This window comes from Aulonocara sp. 'chitande type north' Nkhata Bay, linkage group LG23 (genome assembly GCF_057382095.1).
Source record: "Aulonocara sp. 'chitande type north' Nkhata Bay isolate Kocher_YH1m ecotype deep benthic linkage group LG23, A_spYH_male_GT1.1, whole genome shotgun sequence".
NCBI lineage: Eukaryota > Metazoa > Chordata > Actinopteri > Cichliformes > Cichlidae > Aulonocara > Aulonocara sp. 'chitande type north' Nkhata Bay.
In genome coordinates, this window is record NC_141365.1 from 43,412,882 (window position 1) to 43,426,543 (window position 13,662).

At 44.5% G+C, this 13,662-nt stretch overlaps 1 protein-coding gene across 1 annotated transcript; it reads right to left on the bottom strand.

The window, feature by feature from the left end:
* Positions 1-5,568: 5,568 nt before the first annotated feature.
* On the bottom strand, positions 5,569-8,416 carry LOC147302562 (uncharacterized). The gene is made up of 3 exons (XM_086283586.1): positions 6,685-8,416; positions 5,755-6,000; positions 5,569-5,609 (listed from the first exon to the last, which is right to left on the bottom strand). Exons 1-3 carry the CDS (start codon positions 8,414-8,416, stop codon positions 5,569-5,571), a joined length of 2,019 nt encoding a protein of 672 aa, XP_086139712.1.
* Positions 8,417-13,662: the final 5,246 nt, after the last annotated feature.

The following is a 13,662-nucleotide window of genomic DNA, read 5'->3' on the forward strand; positions in this document are numbered from 1 at the left end:
AAACAACAAAAAAAACAAACAGAGGAGACAGCAAACAACAAAGAGCAACATAATAATAGAGAAAACAAAGCACCATCACAATAAACTAGCTAGTCATAGATATCAATATTTACTAAATAATAAACGATATTGTGCAGCACGCAAGATAGACAGCGCACAGTGTGCTTTGAGGCAGCAGCCAAGAAAGCTTTAGTCCGCGTCTGTGAATACCCATGTGTGCATACCTGTGTGGATCAGCATGCTTGCATTCCAAAGGTTTCTCCATGTAATGATCTGCTAGGGAGTGTGGGGGGGCCACAGCCCCGTCCTCCAGGGTGTGAAGCGGGTATGGAGGAGATCAAAACTCCAGACATCCAGAGGCCCCCAGAACACAAGAGACCATGGAGGACCAACAGAGGGGCAGCCGCGCCACTGTTCCAGTAAGAGCCGAGGAGAGTCCCAGATGAGGGCTCGCCCAGCAGCCGCGGAGCAGAAGTCAGGGGGAGTTGCCGTGACGCGCCCGTGAGCTCCGCCGGCCCCCAGCTGTGCCTGAGTGACCGAGCCCCAGGCCGAGAGGCCGGGGGGCACCCCACCTCCAAAGGGGGCCCGAGCGAGCCCCAGGCCCCAGGCCCCGACAAGCGGCCGCCAAGGAGTGAGCCGGTGTGTACCCGTGTACAAGTCTTTATGACACCCCCCCCCCATAAATTATGAATTATCTTGCATAAATAGCTTGTTGATTTTCTTTAATCATTTCAATTATTACCAGCAAAAAAGTTGCATGTTTAATAATACGACCGGCTTTCTCTACCAAACCTATTTGCTGTATGTTTGTTAGCACAGTCGCTGGTGCTAACTAAAAACTTGCTAACTGAACTGAGACATCAGACATGAAAAGATGCGGACAGACAACACTATTTAATTGTTGGTTCAGACCAACCGCTTGTAAAAAGAAAAGAAGTCCTGACTAAAAGGAGGTAAATACCCATGTTGTTAAGTTAGGTGATGATATGTTGACTGGAGTTGGTCTCCTGTGAGGAAAAGCCAGAGGCTGCCAGTGATGTAGCCTACTGTGTAGGACCAATGTCTGTTTCACTGAATTGTAACTTAAGGAGCTGTTTGCTACAATACAGTCACACGTTTTGGCATTGTTTACCTATCTGCCATCCCTCCTGCTTAACTCTGTCATTGACAGCTGGCTGCTGATGGTTAGTTCAGAGCATAGGCAGTAAGGTTCAGAGCACACGCCTGCACACACCGACATACGGTGAATGACGGTGCGTGGTTGTAGGTTTGTTTGTTACAAACAGAGGTAGTCTATGACAGAAACGGTGAGTTAAGGATTAACAGAAACATCTGGTTCGCTGTTCTTTAGCTTGTCTGCAAAAAATCTGAAATACTGAATGTAAAATAATTGCAATGTAAGGAAAAGGAAATATTTGCCCTATTCGTTGACGTCTGCCACCATAAATCACAGCAAACTTTGATGTTAACACTGTGCTGTATATGTGGGGAAGGGGGCTTACTGATGATGGCAGTGGTGTGTTTGTGTGTGTGTTTGGTTGGGGGCATTGTGCTGTATATAGACTTGAGGGGAGAGAAAAGGTGACAGTGGGTCAGATGACCAAAGAGAGGGAGCGAAAACACAGAAGGCAGCTGCACAGGAGGGACGGATGTCCAGGAAACAGACATAAAAATCAACAAAAATAATTGTGCATGCAAACACACACTGTCAGAACACTGATTTGGTTTGTGTGGTTTCCTCTCTGAGGGCCTGGCTGTTGCCCTGGCCCTCAGAGAGTGACAGGTTTTCTTGTCATGTTTACCAAAAGGACTTGAGCCCCGTGTCAGGAACCAGTCACCCACAGATGACAGGGACAGAAAAGGATTTTGTTTCAGACATCATCACCTGCACAAAGCCTGCACAACCTGATCCTAGGTTTATAGTAGCGCAACTTTTCCTTGGTTGCATTACAGTGCCACTTTACAAGGGGTGCTGTGTTTTCACTGTGCCAAAGTTATTCAAATCAGTCAATCCAAGCAAGTGTGACCCTGCCTTTGTGAATGTAGGCTTTAGAAATTGGATAAAGGCTCTCTTCAGGTTCTCAGGACATGCAAAAAGTCAGTTACATATCCATGCCATGAACATCTGTGCTCAAAGTGGGAACACTGTAGCTTCACAGCTTTCTTCAGCTGTTGCCAGAAAACAGGAGGAAGCAAGGTATGGATTACTGAAGATTATAGGCTCCATCAAATACTTAGTGTTGCAAGGTTTAGCTCTACGAGGTCATGTGGGTATAGTTGTTGGTATAGTTTATTGGTGTCAATCCGGTTGTTCAGTGATGACGCGACGAATCCTACTTCCGGGTCTAAAGTAGTCTGCGTTTAATATGGCTTTTGTGTTGTTAACATGTTTAATGTTATGTATTTTCTTCTATTTGATCTCAAAAAGCTCCTAAAACAGTCAGTGATCACTGTTGACCTCCCTCGGCTTTTATTACCGCTAATCATTTATTTAAGCTCAGTTTTTAAAACCTTAGGATGTAACTACAGCCCAGCCCATGCAGCAGTATATGAATGACTAACCTCGTATTGCGGATGGATTATCTCAGTTGTTCTCCTGGTTGAAGTTTGGTCCTTTTACAGCATCCTGCCATGCGATTACATTTGTTCCTGACCACCGAGAACACTCACGTTAACTTTTATCAAGTGGAAAAAAGTTAGCTTGTTTATATTATGCTAACATAGCTGTGTCGCTAGCGGTCACGTAGCACATCATTATATAGCAGCTAGCCCAACTTCAGTAACCCTACAAACGTCACTGCTGTTTAGTTTTCTGTCTTCATTTATGCTGGAAGTGATAACAGAGCTGTACGTTTGAATTTGTTTCCAAAACCCCGCAGTCAGGACATGCTATATTGTATTTAGATAGAAGCTAGCGAGCTAACTCCCTGCTAACTTCTAACTCCGTTAAATGTCATAAATTCCGTTTTCATGGATGCCTGGATGTTAAACTCAGTTGTTACACCGGGTAGAGCAGAATGCTGATCATTTTATTAAAGATGAAAGACTTTAGACAGTTTTTCAACTCTCAGTAATGCCATAGTGATCGTTTGATATATGGACCTGCAGCTGAGTTTAGACCCAGACACTGCTAGTGACGTCAGACTGAACAACCGGATACAGTGATGCAAATGATTGAGTATACATATAAATAAGCAGAGTCACCATGTGGTATTTTTGCCATCTTGCAATAATTTCCTTAGGGACTAATAAAGTATTCTGATTCTGAATACAGCAGTGGAGAGGCGACAAGCAAAAATGCTTGAATATGAGTCACAGTGACATTAAAACTGATGAAGACAGTCATGGTTAGAGGCAGCAATGAACTTAAAAAGATACTTTAAATTCCACTGGTCTAAAATCTCAGGACTCAGGACCATCACAGCTGAAGAAAAATGTTTTAGTTTTTAGTTTACTTTTCCTGAAATAGAAGTTGTATAGCTGCAGTTTAACAGATGAAATCATGTTCAGTGCTTTGTCCTGTCAGTAAACACAGATTCTTTATTTGCACTGAATGGGACAGCATATTTTCACTGCTTTTAGCATAATGACAATAGAAGATTCAGATTCATTGAGTGTGAACGCAAACATCAACACATATGCACTCGTTTTGCAATTTTAGGCTCATGCTTTAAAAATAGTTGTACACGCTAATGAATGACTTCTTTTTAGTTTCAAAGTCTGACCTGCAAAGCCCGTCCACCCAGTGTCCTCCTCAGTCATGCTGGTTACATGATTGCTGTAGAAGTGCTAAACTACTGTGACCCGATTAATTGAATTGAGCTCACTCTGCAATAACTAATCAGTGAGGTGGTAGTTTAAGTACTTCATTACCAAACTGTGTCATGGTTGGCTGTGTGGCAGGCAAGCAGAAGTGGTGGACCCAAAATTGCAGGACTCTTGGAGATGGGAATAAACTGAAAACGCAGCCTTATTGCTGGAGGAATGATTCACGAAATAAAACTTACAAAAACAAAACTCTAAACCGAGGTGCTGGAGGACAGGACATTACAAACACACAGCAAGTTGAGGGTACGACGCGACGCTGACACAGAGAAACACAGGGCTTAAATACAGAGATGGCAGTAATCAAGGGATGAGAGACAGGAGGGGAACACACCTGGGAGAAATCACAGCTGACGAGACAGGGGAAACGTAAACTGAGCACACTCACATCACATAGCACTTTATATAGCCTCTGTAGGAATTATATCTCACTTATCTTAACTGCACTACTGTATAGCTCTGTGTAAATAATCATTCTGTACATTCGATAATTTTTAACCCTACAACTGTTTACAACTTGCATAGTTCCCATTTCTGTATAGCTGTATATCTCAGATTTCTGTAGTTATTTATTTCATATTCTGTATAGTTTTTCATATTTATATCCTGTTCATATCCTGTACATACTTATAGTTATAGAATATTCACAACATACTTCAATCTGTGTACATTGTAACATACCATAATAGACCCATTTCTGTAATATACTCACATATCTATATTATTGCTAATATATATTGTAATATATCTATATCACTAAAGCACTTCTGGATGGATGCAAACTGCATTTCGTTGCCCTGTACCTGTGTATGTAACAGTCTTCATTAATCCCATGCAAACGTACACCTATCTGGAACAATCCGGACATATTACAAAACAATAACATGATAAACTTGCCAGTTTGGAGTTATAAAGGAATTAAAAACTTGGAACATATATTGGAAGGAACAGACTTTATTTTGTTTGACAGACTAGTTACACAATATGGGATCAACAAGAAAATTTTCTTGGAATATCAACAAATTAAATCCATAGTAAAAAAAAAAAGGAATTTAATCCCAGTGAAGCTGAATTACAAACACCACCAAGTGTGGTACAATTTTTTTAATCTAACCCCCCCCCCAAATTATTGTCTAAAATATACAGAACACTTTCTAAAGTAGATGAATCAATATCCCTTCCGATTGCAAAATGGGAAGCAGATTTATCAATCAGCTTAGACCAAAACCTTTGGTCTCAGATATGCTTAAAAACCTTTCAATGGATCAGAAATCCCAGTTTGCCATTAATACAATACAAAATATTACACAGAGTGCACTATACTGGTCATAGGATGTTCAAGATCGGCTATACGTCTTCCAACAACTGCTCGGACAATTACATCCACGCTCTTTGGTTCTGTCCACCAGTTCAGAAGTTTTGGCATGAGATATGTGAAGACTTATCAAAGTGTCGGAAATGTAACATTCCAGCCTCCCCTTTGCTGGGCAACTTGGATGAAGTCACTGCAGAAATAAACACAGCCCACGTTGTTTTTACGGCCCTATGCATTGCCAAGAAAATGGTCCTCATGAACTGGAAAAATAAAAATAATCTTAATTCTAACCAATATAAAAACCATCTAATAGATCACATTAGTCTTGATACAGCCTCTGCCATCACATTTGATCAATCCCTCTGGACTACTTTGATTGGCTTCATCACCTAGTGGGGGTGGGGGGTCATGGTTTAGTTCTGCCTTCGCTATTGTGGTTGATATGGGGGTAGGGACGGCCTTAGGGCATCTAGTCAGAAACAAGGCCAAAAAAAACCAAAATGTCCAACACAAGCACAGGAGCGAATGGCGAAGCAGTTCAGGTGGCCGCCCCGGAGGTTGACAGCAAAACAAAAGAAAGTTCAAAAGTTCAGGTGGCCGACCAGGAGGCCAACGGTCCAGCAGTCCAAAATCCATGAGCTCAGGGGGCCGACCCGGAGGTCGAGAGCACAGCAGGTCAGAGGTCAAAGGTTCAGGGGCCCGACCCGGAGGTCGAGAGCACAGCAGGTCACAGTTCATCAGTTCAGGCGGCCGACCCCGATGGCAACGAAGTCCAGCTGACGGCCCGGAAAGCGGCCGGCAATTCCGAGGGGCAAAACGTGGCTTGGGCGGCGGCAAAACAGCCGCGGGACCAGGCGAGGCTGACACAGAAACAGAGGCCGAAGCTGGACCAGGCGAGGGCGAAGCAGAAGCCGAGGCCGGACCAGGCGAAGCAGAAGCTGAGGCCGAAGCTGGACCAGGCGAAGGCGAAGCAGAAGCCGAGGCCGGACCAGGCGAAGCAGAAGCTGAGGCCGAAGCTGGACCAGGCGAGGGCGAAGCAGAAGCCGAGGCCGGACCAGGCGAAGCAGGAGCTGAGGCCGAAGCCGGACCAGGCGAAGCAGGAGCTGAGGCCGAAGCCGGACCAGGCGAAGCAGAAGCAGAGGCCGAAGCCGGACCAGGCGAAGCAGAAGCAGAGGCCGAAGCCGGACCAGGCGAAGCAGAGGCAGAAGCTGGACCAGGCGAAGCAGGAACAGAGGCCGATGCTGGACCTGACGATAGCGAAGCAGGAGCTGATGCTGAGGCTGGACCAGGCGAAGCACAGGCTGAAGCTGGACCAGGCGAAGCAGAAGCAGAAACCGAAGCTGGACCAGGCGAAGCAGAGGCAGAAGCTGGACCAGGCGAAGCAGAAGCAGAGGCAGAAGCTGGACCAGGCGAAGCAGAAGCAGAGGCAGAAGCTGGACCAGGCGATGCAGAAGCAGAGGCCGGACCAGGCGTAGCCGAAGCAGAGGCCGGACCAGGCGCAGACGATGAAGCCGGACCAGGCGTAGCACAGGCAGAAGCCGGACCAGGCAACGGCGTGGGCGGAGACACGGAGGCCGCAGCTGGCGTGGATGAGGCTGCTGGTGGAGCAGCTGGTGGCTGAACGGGCCCCTCGGACCCTCCAGCGGAGACAGGAGGCTGGACGGGCTCCTCGGGCCCTCCAGCGGAGACAGGAGGCTGGACGGGCTCCTCGGGCGCTCCAGCGGAGACAGGAGGCTGGACGGGCTCCTCGGGCCCTCCAGCTGACGAGGCATGAGGCTGGACAGGCTCCTCGGGCCCTCCAGCTGACGAGGCATGAGGCTGGACGGGCTCCTCGGGCCCTCCAGCTGAAGCAGCGGCAGGACCAGTAGGTGCAGAGAGTACTGGCTGAACAGAAGGCTGAGTGGGTGATGGAACAAATGACTGAGCTGAACAATGGGGAGCTGGCTGAGCTGCACAGTGGGCTAAGGGCTGAGTTAACGGAAGCACAGGAAAGTGTACTACAGACTGGGCTGCTAACAGAGCTAACGACTGAGCTATAGACTGAAAAGCATGCAGTAGTGATGGTGTTGGTTGTGGACTGAATTCTCCTGAGCCTTCAGTAGAAACAGGAACGGGTGCAGGCACCTGCTGGACACTAGCCACTCCCACCCGAGGAGTAGGTACGGGTGCGGAGACGGGCTGTATCCTGGCTGACCTCACCTTGGGGACTGGCATGGGTGCAGGGGTGGACTGGTTCACAGCCCCCCTCACCCCGGAAGCCGGGACAGGCACCGGCAACGGCTGGGCAACTGCCCTTCCCACCCGAGGAGCTGATACGGGTGCAGAAATGGACAGAGCCTCAGCCGGCCTGGAAACCAGAGCAGGGACCAACTGGGCCTCAGCCTCCCCCACCCGAGAAACTGTTACGGGTGCAGGGGTACGCTGGGCCCGAGCTGCCCTGGCAGCAGAAACACGAACAGGCAAAGGAGCAGGCTCAGAAAAACCAGTCTTAGAATTAACAGGCTCAGGGTCAACATGAACTGGGTCGACAAAAACAGATCTATCAAAAATGAACCCGCCGTCCACTTCATGTTTTACAGTCTTGGTATTAACAGTCTTTGAAGTCCTTGGGTTAACGGTCTTAGAGTGAGCTGACTTGGTAATGACTGAACCAGACTTAACAAAACCTGAACTGACAGAACCTGAACTGAGTGTTGTAGACCTGGTAGAAGTGTTCACAGTTTTTCCTTTAACCGCATGTGCGGACTTAGGCGAGCGGGTATTGTATTTGATCTCACCCTGTTCAGAGGGAGCAAAGCAAAATAACTGTTCCCAGTCCACGTCATCATCCATAAGGGAAGTTCCCCACGGATCAGAGGTGAGGATGTTACTTTTACTGTCAGACGGGACATGAGAATAGGAGTCATTGTCACTCACCACCGTGAGTTGCTTAGCGATGTCCAGTTTATGGCGGCGGGCGCGCCGCTTCCTGCGAACAGAGGAAGCTGGCGGAGCGAGCGACTGAGCCCCTGGTGCACAGAACGGTGACACCGAGGCTGGAGCGTGAGCGCCTGAAGCCACACGGAGGACTCCCACCTGAAGCGAGCGAGGCTTGGATGCAGGCAGCGCAACAGGCGGGGACTTTTGGCAGCTCTTGGGACCTCTGAGAGCTAGCCGAGTCCCGTGGAAAATGCACTCGTAATCGGGAGTACGCCACGGCTTCCAACGGAGCTCTTCCTCCAGTTGGGCGAAGGCTGCCTCCCGACGCTCATAGAGCTCGCGGTCTGCTGAGTCCATAGTATGTTCAGGTCGTACTGTCACGGTCTGGCTGGGGCAGACCGTATGTGTTGCAGAAGAGGACTCAAACGCAGACCAAAACGTGGTGTGGATTAACAAAACAAGCCGTTTATTGAGGCTAGCAACGAGGGTACAAAATAATAGGGCATCGGTGAAAACTAAACAATAACCTAAACTGGGTGAACTAATAACAAAACATGAAAAACCTTAACCATAGTGAACTGACAGAGATACCTGGAGATGAGACATGGATGAGCAGACGACCTGACAACGAATGACTGAAAGCACACGGACTAAATAGACACAGGAGGATAATGAGGAAAGTGGCAACACATAGAGAAACAGCTGACACGTGAACATAACGACGTCACAGTGGAAGAGTAAACTGAACACGATGAACCCAGAAACACCAGACCTCTTCACAATAAAACAGGAAACATAATGAGACGCAGACATGACAACCAGAACTTGACAACGTAAAACACAGACATGAAACACATGAAGAGCAGGGGAGACTTAACATGGGTTGGAAACACGAGGGGGAATTAATAAGAACTAGAATCACCTAGGCATGGTAACAAATGAACTGAAACTCAAAACACTGGGTCATAAGACCCAGGACCGTGACAATACCGACGCTGAATGTCTTTGTAAAGCAAAAGCACTTTGTTAGCCTTTACAGAGCAAAGCTATGGATCAATGTGCAGTGAAGAAAAATCCAGGTGGCCAGTCTGTCCTTTCCTAACCAATCACAGAGCTCCTTACATTGTTGCGCTGGAGAATAACTAAATATAATATAAATATAATATAAAGATGATATTGAAAATAATCTTTTGTAGAGTCACTACTTAGTGGGCAGAGGACAGTTATCATTTTGCTGGATGCTTTAAAGTCGCATGTTCTATATTTGCTGTATGCAGATTAACAGGATATTAACAGATTAACAGCTTTCATTAGACTTCATATGATAATCAACAGTGAAGTGTTTCTCTTTCAGTGTTTATTCTTGCTCATTGAATGATCTCTGTTCAGATAATATGCTGCACTCATCTCATGTTTCTTTAAATACGGCATCACTTGTCCAGCTGTCAAACTCTGAAAGAGTTACAGTTTCACCACTGAGCACTTTGAATGGTTATTCTTTTATTTAAAAGCACTTATTCTAGCTGCATCATCAATACGACAAAAACTGTGACTTCAACAAAAATGTATCTAAAAATATTTAGGGGGAAATGTTCCTACACCCCTCATGTAAACGTTACACCTCCAAAAGGGAGAAATAATCAGAATAAGGCGTAATCATTGTCTTGATAATAATGACCATGAAAATGAAACTAGGCCTACCTTTAGTTCAGCACACTCAGTGTTGCATAAAGACATGCGAACATGCCATCATCCATTCTGGAGCCTACTTTTAAAAAGAGCGAGCTGTTTATTCTGGCTGAGTAGCAAACAGAACCAACCATGAAAACCTAAACTGGGAAAACACTCGGAAACCTTGAACACTGGGAATATGGAGACACAGGGGGTAGGTGAACAGACACTCTGACAAAGGACAGAGGAAAACAGAGACAGTATATACACTGAGGGGTGATCAGGGAGTGGACAAACATGGGGACACAGACTAGGATTATCAAAATAAGACAAGAAGTAGCACGAACACAGAGACTGAGATAAGGACACATGAGCTTGACACTAGGATGGAAATAAACAAACATGGGAACACACGACGGACTGAGAAGACAAGGACAAAACACAAAGAGAGGGACACTGGAAACAGGTAAAGGAGACAAAACCCAGAGACAGCTCTAAGACACAAAGAGAGGGAGACACAAGACGGGCTGGGGACACTAAGGGGACGCCGAGGACAGAACACAGAGACGAACTCTATGACAGACGTTACGTGACAACAAGACTGACATCCACAGGAGACACTGAAAAAAACAATAATCAGAAAATTCACGAATGCAGGAAAAGTAAACTAGGAAACTTCAGTCAGTATAAGAACACAACAATAATGATGAAGCAACATTCAAAAGTCCACCAACACAAAACTGAGACAAAGACCCAGAACCATGACACACAGACACTGACAGTGTTCTTGTTAATGCTCTGCCTCCTCTGGATCTTATTTAGTTAGCTAAAGTGGACTGCAGTCTTTCATTTATTGATATCATTAATAGTTTACCCGTATTAGACTCTTTCAGTCCACCTGAATCAAACATAACAACATGTTACAAGCTGTTTTACTGCTTCGAGTGTCTCAGATCTCATGCAAGCAAGTGGCTGGCTCAGTGAATGTTAATTTAGCACATGTTATATCTCTGTTCAGATATTATGTTGTACTCATTTTTTTCCTCTATTCAAATAACAGCAGTTATTGTTCATTTAATCAAACGCTGCTCAATCATCCATATAACGAAAACTTTGATTCTCTTCATCTGGATGTAACGTTTTCAGAATCAACATTTTGGGATCTGCAAAGCAGTTTCAGCTCAGAGCACCGTTCATGTTCACTTTTGCACCACTTATTGAAGCTGCATCATCATTTCCATCGAAGCTGTGTGTTGACACAGCTTCTTCTGTCATTGCATCCTCTTGTTTTTTTCTTGCTCTTGGCCTTTGTCTTTGAGCCAGAGAGATGGAGGTCCATGGCGTCATGTAAAACTACTTTGAAATTCTGACCATTTGATAATAAATTGTGAAAATGTATAATTTGAACATATTTGTTTTCACTCAGCACTACAGGCTGTATGTTCTTGCTTTTGAGCCCCGCACTCCCTCCTTTTTCCAATTCGTTTACTTCTCATTAGCACTCGGCGATCTGCACAGCTCAGGAGTCGCTGGCTGTCCCCTCTGTGACCTTCCCTAAACTGCAGCTTAAATTCATGCTCAAGCCAGCTGCCATTATCTACTAAAAATGCTATCAAACCTAAAAAGAGGATGTGGTCTCAGCTGGTGAAATTGCATTATAAACCGCTTTGAGGCAACTGTAGATAATTCATTTATCATTATTCAACATTGACAAATAGTAGTTGACTAATATCAGGAGCCAAAAGGAAACAAAAAAAACAACAACCCCAAACTAAACTAATATTTCAGATGCCGGAAAGAAATGATTACAGTTGTTCAAATTTGCTGTCACCGAGTTAGGTGTGATACATGTACATCAATCTTACATGTAAAAAGTAGAAAACTGAAAATAAATCTGAAATATAAAAATGAACTGATTCTTATATAAAACCTTTCTACTCTCTACAACTTGCCTCATTCACCCAATCACTTCTTTTTTTTCTCTGTAAGTGCTTTCTATCTAACATTAATACGCATTCATCCTCCCGATGGATGCATCGGAGAGCAACTTGGGGTTAGTATCTTGCCCAAGGATATTTGGCTGCACTAATGAATTAGACTAACTATTCACTTTAGCTAAAGTTATTAAGTCAGCTAAAGAGTTGGGATGCTGTGTAAGACATAAATAAAGCTAAAATACAAAGGTTTGGACACCGTTTTGCGTGTTTCCCTACTGTAGGGTCTCTGCAAGCATACAGAGGGGTACTCTGAGAGGGTACAAGATGACAACTTTGGAATTCTACTAGAAACAGTCGATCATATTTGTTTGTCAAAGCTGAATTCAGGGCAAACTATGCTAAATTAGCATTTTTAGCTAACAGCTACAATAAGCATAAAAGTTACCATACGGCTATCATTTGTTAACATGACACTTGTTCTTATACATGTAATACATTTATTACCAACCTGAGAGTTTATTCGCTGGTCATTCAACATGATGAATGACTTCTGAAGTCTTAATTCAGCTCAAGACGCTGTAGATTCCAGTCAGTAACACTTTCGGTCCGCTAGTAAAACGTAGTTCTATTAATCTGCGCTTGAACCGGAACCGGATGTAAGTTCCAAAAAACTGAATTTTGGAACTGAAATTGAATTGTAGAACTGAAACTGAATGGTGAGAAGTGAAACTGAAATTATTCGAGAGCTGAATTTTTAAAGGATAAAATGCAGTTTCAAAGCAAATCAATTCATTTTCAAAATATAAAATTCAATTTCAATTTAGTGATGATCATTTTCAAACCATAAATTCAATTTCAAATTAGACTAATTCAAATTCAGTTTTCAAAAGCATTTATTCAAGTTACAATTCAGATTCAATCTGAGCAATTCAAATTCAAATTGAACTTATTCAAATTCAGTTTCTGATGGCACAGATTTCTGCCCATAGAAAACTTTTTTAAAATTATTGATGGGTCTGTCTAGCACAGACCCACCGCTGTAACGAGACAATTATACTACAACAGCAAAAAGCATTGAACACCAACCAGAGCTCTTTGTTTGATCTCGTGCACGAGGGAGAGAACTGTGACGAGCGCTGTTCCTGACGCTCGAACCCCAGCCACTCTCGTCTGCTCCCTCGTAACACTGCTCTTTATTGCGGTTATATGACTATGCATAAGAATCATTAACATATGACGTCTTACATAGGTGTATACATGTAAACAAAGAGCACCTTGTTTGTGTGTCGTGTGTGTGTGTGTGTGTGTGTGTGGTCAAGATGTGATCCTGTGAAGACTCCTTAAAGCTGGTGCCAGGCGTCCAGCGGTCCTTCTAAACAAAGGGCTCTTATACTTATTAAACAGATACAGAGTAGGTGTCCTCCTATACCACAAATCAGTAAGAGAAGGCACGACCTCTCTCATGACCTTAAGATGTGTGTGTATGCCAGAGTGCTCTGGGAGGCACACAGTCTTTGCAGACTGCTAAGGATCAGACATACTATCAATATGCAATCGATTATAAGACTCTAAGCATATATGAGTGCATATTTCTAAGCATAAATGACAATCAACAATATAAACCTAACAATTATTATTCAAAAAATGATTTAATATGAAGGCAATAGGCAAAGTGTTACAGGTATAGCCCTAAAGAATGTAGCCTCAGCTTTTCAACGCCTCTCTCTGTCTCTCGCTAGCAAACTTGACCCAGACAACAAAGCAAAGCTAGTTTTCAGCTACGAGCCCGACACCGAAACCGACGGATTAGTCAGAGGTCCCTTTACTACTGTTTGGAGCCGCGGACCTGTTTTATATACGCGCGGAATAGTTTTCTATCCGGTTGTTCAGTGATGACGCGACGAATCCTACTTCCGGGTCTAAAGTAGTCGGCGTTTAATATGGCTTTTGTGTTGTTAACATGTTTAATGTTTTGCATTTTCTTCTATTTGATCT